Here is a 19,641-nt window from a genome sequence, read left to right on the forward strand (position 1 = left end):
AAATAAATTAAATTAAAATAAAATATTGAATATTTTGTACTTCAAAATATTGAGGGGTACGCGTCCCCCTTGTCCCCCCGCCATGCTTAGCATGGATTATATAGTCAGTCTGCAATTGTTCTAAATGTTGATTTCTTTCTTTTGTACTCGTAGTCAGCTTGCCTTGTTTGCGTGGTCGGAAATCTAGCAAACGCTACCCGTATAACACAAAGGAAATTGAAATTTACTATCTCAGAGCAGGATTTACTTTCGTCTTTATTCTTGTGCTGTCTCGTGGCTAATACAGATTTCCAAATTAATTTAATTCAATAGACATTTGATATTTTTACATTAAATATAAAAACACTTTGTTTATATAGTAATTATTATTGTTTAAAAAAATTAGTGAGGTTGGATGTTTTAAATAGCAGTACTAAGGTATTAATTATCTTTAAAACCAAGGGTAATTAAGGTATTTTATACAGGGCAACACAAAATGATGAACCCGATTTCAGAAATTTCTTCTGTGAAATGAAGCGCTTGGAGGATAAAGGTGTTAGGTAACAAATTGAATATGACGGGAAAATTGACTTTCACAACTTTAATCCTTAACATACCACCATCATCCTTTCTAGATACCTGCACCCAGACGAGGACTCACTAAATAAGGTGTTACATGGCATGATTAACATATAACACGTGCATGAACCGCCAGAATGCAATGTTTCAAAAAATGTAACATAACACCTTTATCCTCCAATCGCTTCAAATCTAATAAACATACATTATTGTGAGATACGTTCTAAGAAAGGTAAGCTGTCATGTTTTCTTCAAACACATCACAAGTGTTCAATTTGAGCACCTCGCGTAACACGGCACATATCTAGCCGATGTTCTATCTCGTGGCTATGATGTGGATACCAATTTCGAACTTTGAGATCCGCCAGTGAGCAAGAATTACTCCTATATATACTAATAGTTGAAATACTGAAAAAAAAAATGTTCTGTCTGTTCGTAGTATGTTTTAGTAGCAGTAGTATTTCTGTCACCGTTAGAGTATTGTGTCACTGTTAAAGTATGTCTGTGTCACTGTTACGAGAATGTGTCAGTATCACAGTATGCGTGACAGTTAGGAGTATGTGTATCGCTGTTGCGAGAATATGTCACTGTTAGAGTATGTGTGTCACTGTCACGAGAATGTGTCACTGTTAGAGTATGTGTGTCACTGTTAAGAGAATGTATGTCACTGCTAGGAGTATATGTGTCACTGTTATTAACATGCGTCACTGCTAGGAGTGAGTATGTGTGTGTGTCACTGTTATTAGTATATATGTGTTACTATCAGGAGTGTGTGTCTCCTGTAGAGGAATACAAACAACAATAAATTTGGTGCTTAACAGTGTACTTACATAATAAATAAATAAATAAATAAATAAACGGTTAGCAGCGAAATGAAACTTTTCAGTTATTATAGGTAACGAAGGTCATCTTTTCAACACCATATTCATTTTTCTAGATTTTCTAGAAAACTACGCATGATAATTTAGCGTCAAGGGTCTCATTTTGTTTAGCTGTTTATGATCTATCAATTTTTTATGTGTCTCATCCCTAAACATTTTTTTCTCTGCTAAAGGCTAATGATATTTTAGTATTTGGCTAATGTTTAACATAAAGGGTCCAGCAATTGTTTCAAAAAAAAATGTTACAATTTCGGTAATTTCTCTTCACATTAAGTTAGTTTAGGTGAGTTCAGATTAGGATAGCTTATGTTACATTATGTTAGCGTAGGGGTCCAAGATAATTTTCTAAAAATGATAGATTTTCACTTATTTCTACTAATATTAGGTTAGTTCAGGTTAGCTTACTGACTATGCAATGAAATGTATGAAACAGGAGAATGGCTAAAAGACTTCTCGAAGACGATCATCACACCGATGGTTAAGAAATCGAACCCAAAGATATGTGAGGATTATAGAACTATTAGTTTCATATCTCATGCAGCTAAAATTCTGGTCCGAATACTGAACAAAAGGTTATATGGAAAAACAAACGAAAAAGTTGAGGAGGAGCAGTTCCGGTTCAGGAGAGGTAAGGGCACAAGAGATGCAATTGAATTATTAAGGGTGATCGGTGAAAGGTTTAGAGAAAAACGGAAAGAGGCGTATGTTGTATTTATTGATCTAGAAAAGGCTTTTGACCGCGTGAATTGGGAATTGTTGTTGGGAGTTCTAAAGAACATTGGGTTGGAATGGAAAGAGCAAAGACTCATAAGAAACATACATATATGAACCAACAAGTAAGTGTTAGGATAGGGGAAGAACTGACGGAGGGGAATGCAATTGGAAGAGGAGTTCGACAAGGATGCTGTCTCTCGTCATCATTATTTAATATCTATTTAGAACAGATAGTGAAAAAGAGCCTACATGATGAAGACGGGATTTAGGTAGGAGGTAGAATGATTAGATGTATAAATTGTAGCAGAAGCTGAACAGAAAGTCAATAAGATGTTAGAAAACTTGAGAAAGGTATGTGAAGAATATGGGATGAAAATAAATGTTAGAAAGACAAAAACCATGGTGATTGGAACGAAGAGGTCTGTGTCAAATATAAAAATGGAAGGGGAGAAAATAGAACAAATGAATAGTTTTCGATATCTGGGTATTATTCTTAGTAATAACATGAAGTGCGAACGTGAAATAAAAGCAAGGATAGGAATTGCGAAAGAAGCCTTTAGGAGGAAGAAAATACTATTTTGTGGGACTTTGAATAAAGAGTTGAGAAAAAGACTCATAAAATGCTTCGTGTGGAGTGTTGTACTGTATGGGGCAGGGGCGGATCCAGGGGGGGCGATCGCCCCCCCAGAAGAGGAAAACTTTCTTATTTTATATATATAAATAAAACCCATTCCAAAGTTTGGTGCCCTTTAAAGTAGCAGTATGACAACCGACCGCCCCCCCCCCAGCAGTCTGTCCTGGATCCGCCCCTGGTATTGGGTGGAAACATAGACACTACGTAAAAGTGATGAAAAACGACTGGAAGCCTTCGAAATGTGGTTGTGGAGAACAGTGGAAGAAATTAGTTGGGTCGAGCGGAAAACGAATGAGAGTGTGTTAGAAATGGTGGGGGACAAAAAATACTTTTAGATATCATTAAAAAGAGGAAGAGAAACTGGTGGAACATTGCCTGAGAAGAAATTGCATCATGATGGGGGACGTGCTAGAGAGTATGGTGGCAGGAAAGATAGGGCGAAGGAGGCTACAATGAACAGACGATATAAAAACAGAAAGATCATACGTGAAGACGAAGAGGTTAGCGGAAGACCGTGGAGCATGGAAGCTTCTCAGCTGCGGCAAGTTTCCTGCCAATAAGGGCAGAATTCCTATAATGATGATGATGAGCTTAGCTTAGGTTAGTGTAGGTTAAGTTAGATTTGGTTACGTTATGTTAGGTTTAAGTACTTGTACCATCCATTTCTCCTGTCAATTTTTTTTTTTTTTTTACGTACTTCTGTACCCCTCCTGCTAAAACATAACCCTAGAATTTTAAAGGAAGATTTAAGATTAATCGATAACTGTTATTGATAAGTCATTATCCTATGTCTTAAATCCACGTGTAAGCTTTTCATCTGTATGCGTAAAAAAGATGTTCTGTGATTGTCAAAGCATCAGAAATAGTCAAACAAAACACTTTCTCTTTTCAAAACATCTTTTATTCTATTAACAAGCACGTACAGAACTAACTAGAACTTGAAAGAGTAACTTAGACACGCACTTCTCTTTTAGACCACATGGTAATCCATATAATTATACTGTAGTGACCTCTAGTGGGAGTTAGAAGAAAACGAAAACAAAAGATAAAAGTGTGTTTCAGTCTATAATATACAGACTTTGCCATAGATGGCAGAAACTCTATATACAAAGAATACCTTTGAAAGGAAAAAAAAAAAGAAACAATGAAGGGAATACTATGTTTGTGATTAAAATCATCGACTTGAAAGTAAATATTTGGTTACCAAAGCTTTCACTTCTCTTTACAGAAGGACATGTTTAGCAAGCCTTCATTACTAAGTTATGCGGGGTCTTGGATATTACAGCGAGTTTTTGTTACGTTAGTATTTGTAAAACTGTTAAAGGATTAAGTATTTTTGAAGTTATACACTTTTCTTTCTCATGTTTTTCGAGACCAAACGTGAGAGGCCATCTTAAACTTCGTGTTCATAGACTAAGAGTCCCAAACCTGAGCATCCTCTCGTAGTGTTTGTTTGTGAAAGTACAAATACAATAGAGCTTATTGGAGCTTCCATGCTTTATGTCCGAAAGTAATTATTTGCGCTCTGTGTCTACAAGAGCTTGTAACATTATATCATTGTGTTTTAAAAGCGAAAAATGAGAGAATTGTTTGTAAACTTTGAAAGCACGCGTAATGCTTGAATTTAATCACTGAAGCCTTCAGCAGACAACTGTCGCCCCATTGAGTGATGTCGTGTTATCTCAGAAAAAAAAAAAAAGTGACTTGGTGGTGTTTAGTTGTGTAATTAACCTAATGAATCAACCAATCTAGTGAATCTGGAAGAAAGGAAGATACGTTCTGTCGTTTGATGATTAAACGAGTCAAAAGATCTATGATTCGCTTGTTTTTTTTCTGTTAGTTGAATTTCATCCTTTAAAAAAACAAAAGACACATGCACATTGTTAATTCAAACTATTTTCTTCTCTGAAAAAACTTCCACCAATTTTATTTCTCTACCCAGGGGCGGATCCAGGGCGGACTTCTGAGGGGGGCGGTGAGTTGTAATGTTGCTATTTAGAGCTACTTTTAAGAGCTCCAAACTCTGGGATGGGTTTTATTTATATAAAATAAGAAAGAATTGTTGAAAAATTATGATTCTTGCACTAATTTGTTCTCTTATTGTCTCTTAAAAGATTCCCACTGGGCGATATGAAAATATCTCACTTGGCACAGATAAAATTCAAGGGGGCCACCAGAAGAAATTGCTGAAAACTTACAATTCTTTTACGATTTGCGTATAAATACAGCTTCCGAATTTGTAGCATAAAAACTACACTGCAAAAACACAAACCAACCTGTGCTTAAGTGGCCACTAAAAAGCACGAATGCTATCTATCCGAGTGAGGACAGGGCGAAGCTGGCGGGGCCCCACTCGCTAGTGCTGGTGCGTATTCGAAGGGAGCCGGCGCATCAGTGATGGTAGGTATGCGCGCAAGAGAGAGTAGTGGAAAGAATTAGTTTTTCGCAATGATATGAGTTTCAATAGCACTTGGCATGGTTTCATACTAATAAACACTCCACTTGTAAACATAAAATACAAATTCTATACGCTGTGCAGAAATATACTGCCGGAGGAAAAAATAACATCTAATAGCCATCTTTCATATGCACTCACTTATTTTATCCATCGTAAAGCACTTGTAATGATTTTACATTAGTAACCCTACACTTGTAAACCTAAAATACAGCTGTATTACTTTGTAATTAATTTTGTCGCCTGTAGAAGCTTGTTCCTTATAAACATGTCTTTTCATGCAAAGTATTGAATTTTACCTGAAATATTTCAAAATGTGGTGCGCCAAGACTACACTTGCACCATTAATATATATATAAAGCCTTAGTCACTACGCCACTATTAATGAATAAACTGGAGGGTACGGCGGCTCAGTGATAGATTGCTCATCTGTGGTGCGTAGGAACTCGAGTTCGATCCCGGCCAAGTAAGTTTGCGATGAACAACATCGTGTTCGTGTTTTTTTGGGTGTACTTCTGTTTCCTCCCACTTATACATTCCACTAAATTTTTCATCATTCATTCACTTGCCTTAATTTCGTTTCTCTTAGCGTGAAGGGGATTATCGTGAGACGTTAAACTGAACTATTACATTTTTATCTATTGGATAAACTAACAACATCTATTTTCAAGACGTTTCATATGATGCAAAAAAGTTGACTTTGGTCTAGTGTAGTGTAGCCCAAGAAATGAGAAGTAAGGTTACCTCGTCTTATCTCGGAAAATTTTTTGTCAAATTCCCGTCTCGATTCGATTCTTGGAAGAATTCTTTCTCTTCTTATCTCGAAAGATTTCTCGTATTGTTTTGTAAATTTATGTTCCAAATTTATGCCCCTGGTCAACGAACTTAAAAAGTTTGTACTGAGTTCTGTATGTCTGTGTACGTTTGTGTCTGTTATTTTCTATTTTTTTTTTTTTTTTTTTTTTTTTTTTTTTTTTTAAATATTGGGCCTTCCTTTCTATAGAGCATCAAAAACTATCTTAGAAAGTGATGGAATTTTTCGCGTCACTTAGCATTCTGGAGAAATTGGACCCAAAAATCTGATTTCGGGAGATCCAAGGAACCGTTAGTCATAGAGAGATCATATTGGTATTGATCAATACCTACTATAAGAGGATGGTAAACATTTTGGTACTAATAGTGACCGGTGGCCCTGGCCAACTAGTGACCGTTCCCCAGATATTGGCAAAAAAAAAAAAAAATCCGATTACGGGAGATTTAAGGAGCCATATCTCGGGAACCGTAAGTCATAGAGAGATGATATTTTGCGAATCAATTTTGAATCCTTCATTTTGAGCATGTGTCTTCGTAAAATATTCCGTAGAACGTTTTAACAGAACTCTTAAACTAAACACGTGGGGAAAAAAAAATGAGTACTCAAGGAAATTATAAATGGATAGATATAATATGGTAAGGACGGGGCAGATGGACGGTGGGGGCAGACCGACAGGAGTTAAGAAATATAGTAATAGGAAATATGTTAACCTGGCAACAGTGGGTCTAGTCGTGTGTGGTGTTTGCTTATAGTTCGTGCTTCACATCGCAGGAGTAGAATTCACTGAATATCGTGTGTATACAGCATTATTGCGAAGAAATTGGCAACAATTGCACAGAGGCAAAAGTCCCAAAACGTGATTTCTAAAAACTCGACTTCAGAAATTAAATATTTGGCAACGAAGGGAAGTTGCTAAACATTCGCGGGAGGAGCAGCAGACAATAGATAGATAGTCACACGCACCACTAGAGTGAATGAACGTTGCGTGTCATCTATTGAGTAGGATCAGAAATATTTGAAACCAATGTGTGTGCGGGGCAGACGGACACGCAATCAGCGGGGCAAACGGACAGTGACCTAAATGGTTAGCATGAAGTAGAAAAACAATATTTCTGTGTATGTATATTACTTAAGAGGCGGGTTTCTTATTAGTACTAACATTTTTCCCAAGATGGTACGTTATCGATCTCGCCCAACAGACAGATGCAAGTAGGAAAATGAGTCCATAGCCGCTGCTGTTAGAGCCGTATGTGAAGACAAGATGCCTCTGTCAACTGCAGCGACAACTTTCAGTGTCCCTCGTAATACACTACGACGACGGATTACGTCATCGCACATAATCCGAAAGTTTGGAAATCATACAACATTCTCAGCACAGCAGAAAATGAATAGGAAAAGCATCTACTTGCCTTGGATGGAATGGGATTTGGGTTAACTCTACGCGAATTACGAAAGTTTGCGTACAACTTTGCTGTTGAGTAAAAATAAAAACACATATTCAATAATGATGCAAATATGGCTGGTAAAGATTGGGAGCATGGTTTCGTACAACGTCACAAAACACTTAATGCGCTTTTAGCGCAATCATTGTCCTATGCTACAGCTAGAAGTTTAACTCGTGGAAATGATATGTCAAGGGAGAAGACTGGGTAATGTGTACAGTTTTTTTTCTGGTTCCACGTAGAATGCAATCCAAATGGTCGTGATGCATACTTTGCACGCATTCATTGTAACAGTGTTATGGTTTCTAAACTGTAACTGTCCGTTTGCCCCACTATCTTTGTCCTTAAGAAATATCTTGAGTTCTCTTCGGCCATTTGTATTCATACAAGCAACAGAAAACTGCTTAGCATGTCCGTTTGCCCCGTCTTTACCATACACGAATTGTTTTGTTTAGTATAATAACAAAGTACATAGAACAATTAGTATAAAGCCTGTAGAAGTTAATAAGAAGAATCAATTCTTTAAATTTCGTTCTTGTAATGCTATTGGGTCGTTCTCCACTGGTTATACTATGACCACTGGTATAACCAGTATAACCAGTATTGGTTATACTTTATGTAACACTAAAATAAGATATGAGATCTAAGACTTGGTGTACTAGTGTCGTTCACGAGACTCTTCAAATTTCTTATCTCGTCTCGTTTTCGAAAGGATGGTTATGTATTTCGTTTCGAGTCGAATTTGAAAATGTTTCAGTTTCGTGGAAACACTAGTTAGTGACTAAAATTAGTCACCAGTTCCAACTTCGATTGCTAAATTGTAGTAGATTCTCCACCAACTAGTTTTTTTTTTTTTTTTTTTTTTTGTCTTTGTTAGATTTATTAAAGCAACCTTCTGAAGAGGATGAAGTCAGTCACTTGCATATGAAATTCTACATTTTAATGTATTTAATTTCTCCAGCATTTTCACATACTTGTGTATTTTATCCATTGTCATTTACACCCATTCTGATTGATAGGAGAAACTCCCTTTTTCCTGTATTTTTACAAATATCATCCAAGCATCTGACAGTAATTTCCAGTTCTCATGGTATTATAAACTTCTTTTTTAATTCTTGATACACTTTCTCTTACCTTTATTTAACTTTTTTTTATCAATGACACAGCAATTTCTTATAACAAGACTATTCTTATCACATTTCAAACTAATTGAATTCAATTTATTCTCACCATTCCTCTTTTTTTCCCCTTCTAGCACGTTTCTAAGTTAAATTGGTTTGTTGTCAGTGCTCCTCAACCAGTGATGAATTCAGGAGGTGGCCCGAGGGGAAGATTCTTCTCTCCAGGGTGTTACAAAGTTCCCCCGGGGCATTTCTGCGTATATACTCAACGTGTCCAACCAGTAGTTTTCGTACTATTTTCAACCTTTTCTTAACTGGAAATCCAGGGGCCGCAGTGGCTCAATGGTAGAGCGTTCATCTCTGGTGCGCGAGGTCCTTACTTCGATCCCAGCTCGCGCCAAGTGGACTTGGTGGTGGACAAACACCGTCTCGTTTCCTTCCACATTCTTCATTCCACTATTTCCTTCATTTTTCATCATCATCGTCTCCTTGATCCTAGGCGGCATAAGTGTGGGACGTAAAGCTCGGCGATTTCATTTCATTTCATTTTAATTTTAAATCCCCCCCGGGAAAAATCATCTGAAACCATTAGTGTTCGCAACTTTTTTTTTTTTTTAATGACACACTGATCGAAAGAAGTAAATTTCCCCCCAAATTTCGAAGTTTTCTTATTTAAATAGTAAGTTCTATGATAGGAAAAATATTATTTCCGATAACTTTCACCAAAATCACTCGAATTTTGATGCAATATGTCACATATTTTCTTTGAAACTTCCCAATGATACCCACTGAATGTAGTCAAATCAGTGAAGAATATTGGTCGGATTCCTTCTTAAAGAGAAATATTTGATTTTAATAAGTATTCGCTATCATCTCCACTGATAATATATCTATAATTGAAAGACTAATGTAAGTAAATAACCATGTGTTTATTCAGCAGTATTAAATACCGCTCATAAACATCGCATAGGTGGGTTAGACACCGAGATCTAACACATGTCTACCACCAACTCAGTCATTATCCTAAGAGCGTGACATACTAAAAATAATACAAAATTTACCATTTTCTTTTCTACAATAGAAATTATGAACCTGAAGGATCTTCAGTGTTGCCATCCATAGAAATTACAGTGTTACCAGAATAACATTTCCTCCAAAATCTAAGTTAAGGCAGCGACTAGAGGAACGAATTCAACTGGATTTCAATCTTCACGTATCGTGTTGTCTTGGAATCCTTTGAATTAGTTTTTAAATAACATAATTTACTTTTAATAACTATATTGTTAAAACTGTTTTGTTTATTACAAACTAAACACAATAGTTATTTAAAAAGCAGTACACAGGATTTCAAGACAACATGATAGGTAAACAAACACAATTGAGTTCGTTCCTCTAGTCGCTTGTCTTAACTTAGATTTTGGGGAAATGTTATTCTGGCAACACTGTAATTTCTATGGATGGCAACACTGAATATTCTTCAGGTTCATATTTTCTGTTGTAGAATAACATTATCTATGATTGTGATAAGTTGCATTTCATTACCTCCTTTCACTTCTGAAAAAAAACAAGCAAACAAAAAATGGTAAATTTTGTATTAGATATATTTACTATGTGAGCCTATGCAATGGTCTTGAAATATTTTCAGTCCGCTTACATTGAACTCGCAATACTCGATTTTGATAGAGTATGGCTTTCCAATAATCTATATAGGCTGCTGCGTGATGTTGAAATGGGTCAATAATGAGGAACTGAATCCACCCCATGACTTATAGAAAAAAAACTTCAAAGATTCGTTTAATGAAATCTTCTTCTTCTTCTTTTTTTGTGGAACATTGTAAACTTGATAAAGGATAAAGCAACGAAAATCTCCATCTAAAAAATAAAAAAGAGATCGCTTCTTCAATGAACGCATCAGCAGTGATGGTATCGTGAGAATGATGATGATCTTTGGAAGAAAAATTAATATTTAAAGAATAAATACAAAAGAACATAGGCCTACTTACTGGAAAACTTTGCGTAACAAATTTGTATTTGTCATATTGGCAACTCTGATATGGTTAAGTTAATGTGTAGTTACTTAGATTCTTAATGCTATCTATTACATCACAATGTTTTTCTTTCGTTTCCTTTGCAGGATGCAGCAGCAACAGCTCCAGGCGCAATTAGGTCATTCTTCGAGACGCCCCGAGAGCACCGACAGCCGCCCTAATTCCGAGGGGACCACGCCCACCCCGCACAGCCCCGCTGCCGCTAGCACAACATCGGACTCGAGTATCAGCATGGGCGCGCACTCGCCCCTCCCCTCCGCTTCGACTGCCCCGCCCCCCGTGATCCACAGGCCGTTCTCGCCGCCAAGGCTTTCATGATATCGGCCGCCCCTTTTCACCTGCTGGTGACCCCCCGTGCCAGCCAGTGCTTGGCTCGGCACTCACCCCCCAGGCCCACGCGTCGATCATCGGCCGGAGTGAGGGGAAATTAATGAATCACAATATACCATACACTTCCTGCAGGAAAAGGAGTCCATCGAGATTTAAATGAGATTTCCAAGTACGTAAGTCAATTGTTTGGATGGTATTTGAGTGTCTGGCATTTAAATTCTAATGATATGGCAGCTTTAGTAAATGTAGTTATTTTATCTATCTTGTAAGGCAATAGAACTGTATTTCTGTTACATGTGTGGTAAATAAGGCCTGCGACAAACGAATTCGTTCTTCATATGAAATATTCTGTTTTCTTTCGTCAATAAATATAATAGACCTACTAAGATATATCGATACAATAGCGATATTTTGTAAAATTATTTAATCTATGGTGATGATATTTCTGTAATTACAATATGGTGGCCTATAGAAGAATCTCATATTTACAAACATACGAATGTAATTTAATTTGTTGTTAATATTGTTCTTACTAAGATGCTTAAAATCTGGTCACTTTTGTAATCTTTTGAAGTATTCTATTTAGTCGTATAATTGAAGTTAACAAATTTAAAATATTGCAGATAACTAGATATCTGCATTAAAAAGATATTAGGGTTTTAACACAATGCATTTAACATTTAAGCAGCATATACATTATATCAAATTGCTCTTAAGGTTTAATTGCAAAGAATAACGTAGATGTTCCTGTTACAAAAATGCTTCTCAAAGTTGATAAATAAAAAAAAAAAAAAAAAAAAAATGGTGTCATGCAATTACATTAGGATGATGATGTTATGTTTCAATGGATCTGCATAATGCTATGTAGAACCACGCCGTTAAAATAGGTATTCGTTGTTCTTTTTAGACTGAATAGGCCAGTGTGCAGTACTGTACTGTACAAAGGAAAGGAGAAGTTAATTTTTTTTAAAAAATATTTCGAAATTCATTTAATAGCATAGTGTGCTATTTATTGTATTTTTTCGTAGAAAGGCAAACCCAAATAGATACGGGGTTTTAAAAATGCACTGAATGGATTAAATAAAAAAAAAATAGGACATAAAGTATACAACGTGATTACTTACCTTACCACTTGGCGTTACAGCCCTGGGTGGACTTTGGCCTCTTCCACTATTTGCCTCCACTCTTCCCGATCTCTGCATTTTTCTTTCCATCCTTGTACCTTCAATTTTTCCAAATCACTTTCTACTCCGTCCAGCTATCTAGTTTTTGGTGTTCCTTTTCTTTTGCTGAACTAAAGTCTTTCTTTCACTATTTTGTATGACATCCATTCTTATTACATGCTCTAGCCACTTTAGTAGGTTCAATTTTATAAACCTAACTACATCCTGATTCTTTATTATATCGTTTATCTTTTCGTTAATTCTGATTCTCCAAGTTGCTTGTTCTTTAATTGGTCCGTATATTTCCTTTACTATTCTTCTTTTGATAGTTTCAAGATTTTTTTCTCAACTTCTTTTGTCAGATACCACGCGATTACGTGCATAAAATAAGGGAACAAGTTTCAATACACGTTAAGTCCGTTAGGCTTCATTGAGAATGTGTCATTAAAGTAAATGTACATAATAGGGAAGATAAAAAGAAAGAATACATCTGATTGGTTCAATTTGGAAATGATATAGGCCCTATATTTATATCTTACATATATTTATTTTTGTACTCATCTTGCCTTAAAAAAATAATGTTCATTTCAGTTGGTTATAAGTTGTATTTTCACACAAAAGTTGTACATTTAAGTTTTTTTTATTCCATTTTTTAAACTCATAATATGTTCGCATAATGTAATAAATATTTGTAATAAGGTGAGCAACTCTTTTGCAAGTTAATCATGAAGTTATTGTAATATTTTGTGCTGATTAAAAGTTATTACTACACCAGGTTGCACCAAAATATGTTCCAAATGTCTTTACTTTATCATTCATAGTCAACTAGTGCGTAATAGTGTAAGTAGGACAAACTTATTATTGTTATAGTGCAATAAAGAACTGTACATTTATTTTTATAACTGAACATTAAAAAAACAAAACAGGTACAAAATCATTTATAGAAGCATCCAATCAAAAATATTATTTTTACTGTACAAGTCATCGAATCAAACACGTATGTTCTCATGTAATACAATGAAAATAGACTTGTTTGAGTCACCTATAATATCACTCGAACCACTAAATGGTACTAGCGGTATTAATACTTAGGGTATTTTTCTCGTATAATATTTGGTAGCAGTTCTTTGTAATACTGTTACTACTCATAAAAACTAATTTCAATCCTGATCCAATACTTCAATTTATATAGCAAGAGGCATAAAATCTGCTTTTTCTCTTCAAATTTTAAATGTTTTAGATTTTCCTTTAAGACTCTTAAAGTCTAATGATGTTTTTCTTCCTACAGAAACGAAATTGCATCCCTTTATTTCAATGGAATAGTTTTTCCAACAAACAATAAAAGAAAAAGTACCCAAAGCTTTCATTATTTCCAAGATTCTCTCACTTTTTCTTATATCATCTGACTTTTTCTCTGAAATGTAAAGAACTATTTATTATAGATCGTTCAGAACACAAACGAATCAATAAGGTCCAATTATCGAAGTTATAAGTACTTTGACACTGTACTTAAGTACACGAAAAAAAAAATAACACTATCTCTTAAATTGAGTCGTTCAGTTCCGAAACGGCTGTTGTCCATTTACAGAAAATTCCAGAAAACTTAGAAAAAAATGTAAGACCTGCATGTTTTGTAGAACTAGGAATACTTCAGTGTGTTCGTGTGAAAAACTGGAACATCGTCAAATATTTCCAGTTCTGCAAAACGCATCGATTCTACAGTTTTTCTCGGTTTTCTGGGTTATGGACAAGATCCGCTTTGGAACTGAATGACCCAATTATAAGCTATTTACAATATCTGGATATGAATCTTGTGTGAGCTATGAAAACCAGCTTCAGATAATAGATCTTATAAAGATGAAATATCTTCTCCAAAAGTGACGAAAAATGGACTTGATTTTTGTGAGCACTGAACGCGCCATACATCATATGAGTTCAACTAAATTAATCTAATTGAGATCAAAGTTGTATAATTTTATGTTGTTCATGTTTCTTTTAAAAAATGTAAATTTAATTTAAAAGTCTGTAATTTTTATTGCTCCATTTTTTAAAAACAATCAATTTGTGTACGTTATCAAAATTTCTGTTGTTTTTAAAATTTTTGTGTGATAAAAGAATTGTCAAATATGAAATTTTTCTTCCTAACGTCTTGTGTGTTATAATAACAGGAAAAACAAATAATATTGTGTAAATCAACCTTATTGAGTTTATTTTCTTTGTTCCATTTTAAATTTTTGTGTGTTGTTTTTCATGTAAAAAGTTTTGTCATCAGAATGTGTGGAATCACAACTAATACTTTCATCAATTCTACAGATATTTACATTAGTAAAGACATAAAGTCCATTTTTCCTATTGTCGTTTAATTGTTTTAGTTTTTTTTTAAATATTTTTTATTACTTACAATAACTCAAAAAAAATTAATGACTGAATGAAACTACTTTTTAAAAATAAATGTAATTTTTAATTAAATTTCAATGTTAAAAAGAACTTGAGAATGAAAAAAATCCTTTTATTTAAAGCAACGCAGTACCAAAGTTAGAATGAACGGCATTCAGACAAATTAATATATATATCGAATATTTGTTGCTTCGTTTTTTAAAAATCATTATACGATATCAAAATTTTTGTTGTTTTAAAATTGAAGACATCGGTGCAAGAAGAGGACAACTCCACTTAAAAAAAAGTCGAGAATCACAAAAAAAGTTTTAAAAATACATTTTTAGAGATTTTGTCTTTATATTTAATATAATGTTAGAATTCGCTTCTATGAAACCAATTTCAATGATATTTTAATAAAATATTATGTTATCTTTATGTAATTAATTGTTATGTATTGGAGATGTCCCGTTGTTGCTCCAAATACATATAACAAACAATCCAAATAATATTTGGTTCTAATACGAAAACAATGTGAGTCCTTTCCTTTAATTGGTTCGAGCTGTACCATTCTTGTACAGAAAGAAAGAGAATGAATATTTTTCTTCATATATTTCAGTGTAAAACACAAAATCGGTAAAAAAAAGTGGAGTTGTCAACTTCTTGCACCGAGGTCTTCAATTTTTATATATGATAAAATATTGTCAAATATGTGTGATTTTTTTCTTCATATCGTCTTATATGTTATAGTAACAGGAGAAACATAATATTGTATAATTCAATCATATTTATTATTTCCTTTTTACCATTTTTTTTCTTACGAGCAGTTAAGTACTTAAAAAAACACAAAATGAAGTGTTCAAAAACTTGAACAGAAAGAAGAAAGACTTTGTCCGTTAATACAAGCATGCAGAGTCACTGTTTTCTCCCACGTATGTATGTATATACATCATGTACCATACTTTCGACTATTCTTTTAAGATGTGAAAAGTTTTAAAAGAAGAAAAAAAAATAATATAGTTGTTGGTAATAATATTTCGTCCCAAATTGAAAACGGTTTACCGTTAACCGCAATATGGTATTAACAAAAGGTAAAAAGAAACAGAAGAAATCTGTATATATGGTTGCCGGAAGTGTATGGTTTATTATGTTTTATTGCACCCAGCAGGTGAACTTAACAATGTGGCGTTTTCAAAAAAAAAAAAATAATATTATGGTGCGTTATGTAAAGTGTGCTATAACCAATGAAATACTGTAAACTGTGGACATTAAAATTGACAAAAAAGAAGAAGAAGAAGAAGAAGAAGAAAACGCTCAGTGCATCATATTATGTGGACAAAAAGTTTAGAGTAAAAAAAAAACTAATTATCAGAATCAAGAAAACATTTTAAAAAAATATGAACAATAATATTAAGATATTTCGGTATTATGTCTTTGTCAGTATCACAGTGACTTTAGTATTCGAATTATAAAAAGTCAACAAAGACTCAAGTGACTCGTACAAGAGTTTTAACTGCATTTTAATCTGTAGAATATTCAATGAGTATATATTGTAGATAATATCGTAGACTCTATCTTCGATTTGTAAATAGACTCTATATAATAAAAAAAATACACGTTGCATTTTGTTACTACGATATACTATAAAGATTGTAAAGATATCGGAATGTCGATAATATATTATAAATAAATAAATATTATAGATAATATAAATATATATATATATATATATAAAAATATAAATATTGAATAGGTGATAAAAATTTCAGGCCTATCCTATGTAGAACAGCTCGGGGTCTGTTTATATTATATATATATATAAATAAATATAAACTGTGCAAAGACTTTCTTTAATAGGCAGCTTCGAAAGATACTGGAAAGGCGTTACACTGTGTGTATAATTATAAAGCCTAATACGCTTGGACGTGTTTCTTGTAAAAAAAAAAAAAAAATCTTTATTGTGATTTTAAAGAGGAAAATATTATATATATATACATTATATTATGAGAAACAATATTTTTTCGTTTTTCTACTTCTGTTACGGTAGTGTACATTGCAAAGAGTAATAAGGAACAGTAAACAATTTTCTTTCGTTCGTCCCCTCCTTCCATATTAATTATATCGAAGTGAAGTTTTTTTTTTTTTTTTGCCAGGTGTATGAAAAATTAAGCAGACAAAAGGAATGTGAAGTTTTTAACACTCATGTTGTGCTTGATTGTTATATGAGTGCTCGGTGTATTTTTTGCTTGTTCTCAACTTTTCAACAAGTTGATACTCTTTTTTTTACTTTTGTCCTCTTTCTCTCTTCTTCTTCCTTTTCATACATTGTTCTTTATTTCTACTTACTCATCATCTGGAAAGAATGAGGATAAAATGAATAGTCTGTTCTTCATGCAATCAATTTTGTGTTTCTTTTTCTTTCTTCGCAGAGGGTCGAGATTGGAACAAAGTTAGCCAGAATGGCTAGCCAAGACAAATTATACTTGCGTGAGAGGTACTTTTTTTTCTGTCTCTCTCTCTGGGAAGCCATATTCCATCTAGAGAAACGTCCGTGGGTGGAATTATAACTGACATGCCTCGTCAAAACAAGTGAAAAATGAATGGCTTTCTGCCAAGGAGGAGCTTGGCTTTAATGGAAACACCCATCAGACACACACCTATTACAAGCGCACATCATGATAAGCACTAAGATTACAGTTCCGACAACATTCTCAAAGAAATGACCCCAAAGTATTTCTTCTTCCTCTTCTTCATTTTTATGCTTCAAACTTCATTTCAAATAAGAATATGATAACAAAACCACATTGCACGTCACCACGTAAAACAACATTAATTCGAAAATAAGGTGTATATAGATCTAGTATTCAGAAATATCAAACGAGATGAAATAGCTTTCTAATGTTGAAGCCGCGATTATACAAATGAAACTAATTCAAAACTTCAAATAGATAATCGACTTTATCAAAACCTTGCTTTTTATGTATTTTTGTGAAAGATGTATACTATTCTAGATAAAGCAATAGGATTATCAATCATCCATTTATTATTTGTATCAAATACAAGTATCTTAACATCTTCCTAAGTATATTTCTGATTGAGAAATGTTAGGTAGAAACAAGAATCAGGGCCGGTTCTACCATATGTACAACACGTGCATTTGCACGGGGGCGGCAAAATTTGTCATAACTGTATTATTTAAATATATATATATATATACCCTATATTGGAAACAGACTTCATGTTGAAGGTAGTTAAATTTACTAAGCTGAACTATTTGAATACTACATTCGTAAATCATGTTTAGGTCGCATTAGTTTAAGGTTATATGGACAGTGTTTAAGCAAATGTTCAAACAAATCCCAGCATGAATTGCTTGATTGTTTTCAAATACAAGAAGTCGATTCTCGAACAGTAGCGAACACCTGTCCCATTTAGTTACTTATTACAGTTTTGATTTGAAAACTAGTCCTGTCTTTATCACAAACAAGTTCCTTATCATTGAAGATGGAAACAAGTTCCTTATCATTTAATTTTTTAACAGATGTAGAAGGAAAATCAAGAAATAAAGATAAAAGAGCTAGTTGCACTGGAATTGCAAACTGATATATTGAGATTGAAGCTCGATATTGAATTGTATAAAAATAAAAAAAATAAAATAAAAAGATTAGTATCATTCCTCTGCAGATGTGTTTGCTTTATGTTTCACTAACATAATAGACTATTATTTGAAGAAAAAAAACATATACTACGATATTTAATTTGTAGTGTTTAGCCCTTTCTGAGTGCGAGTGTTCTTTCCCTCTCCGTTGATTATGATGGGGTACCATACTTAAAATCGTGACTTTTAAGATTTGTTCTTTCTGGAGAAAGGAAAGCAGAAAATGATGTCATTTAAGGGAGCAGCAAATTGCCTATTACCGGCCCTGACAATATTTTAAAGTTTTTTTTTTTTTTTTCGTCTTGAAATAATATTTTCTTTCATAGTTTGAACAACGAAGAGGAAAATTCAATTAAATGGTTTTTCAACTTTTCAGATTTTATGCTTTTCATCTGGAATATCACATTTTAAAGAAATACGTAGAGCTAATATTATGGCATATTTACCAATCTGACTTCATTTTAATCAAACATCACTGTTTATGAGCGTCATATAATTACTACAACAACACATCAACATTCACAATATTTAATGTGTAAAACTAGACACTTTAGAAATTAAATATTATACTAACTTTGTTCCAATCTCATTGATTTCCTATGAACATAAAAACATAATAATTATAAGATATTATTTTTCTGATCTGACAAATGTACGTCAATTTTCATCTGCAAGTAAAGCTTGTGCACTTTAATTTAAAAATACAGTTGTTTCATTCACAGTTATATGTGCGTTGTTAAAAAAAATCATGTGTATTTGTTATAGCTAGCTTTTATAAAACAGTTTTTCATGTATATAGGAATGAAAAACTCATCAAGGTGAGTAGAAGTTCTGAATAAGCTACTGCCTATAGCCTACTGTTCGTATTGTATATATATACAGTGGCGGATCCAAGGGGGCTATAGGGACTATAGCCCCCCTTGACGCTCAGGTATGCACTGGATAAAATGGGCTTCAATCCTGCTTTACACTGGATAAAACGGCAAAATATGGTTTAGCCCCTTCCTTGATCATATCCTGGATCTGCCACTGTATATATATATATATATATATATATATATATATATATATATATATATTCCAAAATATCACTATGTGGCAACGTCGTAGATTAACGTGGAACCATTAGCAATGTTCCATAAATTCATCAAACAGTTACATGGATTGTTACGTAATAAGTGGTGCTAGTATCAAAGTCTATTGACTTTAATTGCCATCTGGAAATAATCGATGTAACTATTGGATGGATTGGCACAGTCGTTCTCAACCGATTTGTCGCCAAACACTGGTATGTCACGCAGTCCTTAAGGTGTGTTGAGAAATTTTTAGAATTTAAAAATCAAAAAGAATTTAATAATAATAATTAGTTAAAATCGACACAGACTGTACCAGTCACCACCTCCAGCGATAGCAATAATGCTCAGTGCTATATAGGGTAATTATTAAC

At 33.7% G+C, this 19,641-nt stretch overlaps 1 protein-coding gene across 1 annotated transcript in view; it reads left to right on the forward strand.

Moving 5' to 3' along the window:
- LOC145685789 (homeobox protein SIX6-like) overlaps nt 1-18,406 on the forward strand; it is a 246,564-nt gene extending 228,158 nt beyond the window's left edge. Inside the window, exon 2 of the mRNA XM_081758319.1 lies at nt 10,754-18,406. Within this exon, the coding sequence (XP_081614445.1) occupies nt 10,754-10,985 (232 nt within the window). The 3' untranslated portion in view covers nt 10,986-18,406. The remainder of the gene's footprint in view (nt 1-10,753) is intronic.
- The last annotated feature ends 1,235 nt before the right edge of the window (nt 18,407-19,641 follow it).

This window comes from Thermobia domestica, chromosome 5 (assembly GCF_964235325.1).
Source record: "Thermobia domestica chromosome 5, izTheDome1.hap1.1, whole genome shotgun sequence".
NCBI classification, from domain to species: Eukaryota; Metazoa; Arthropoda; class Insecta; order Zygentoma; family Lepismatidae; genus Thermobia; species Thermobia domestica.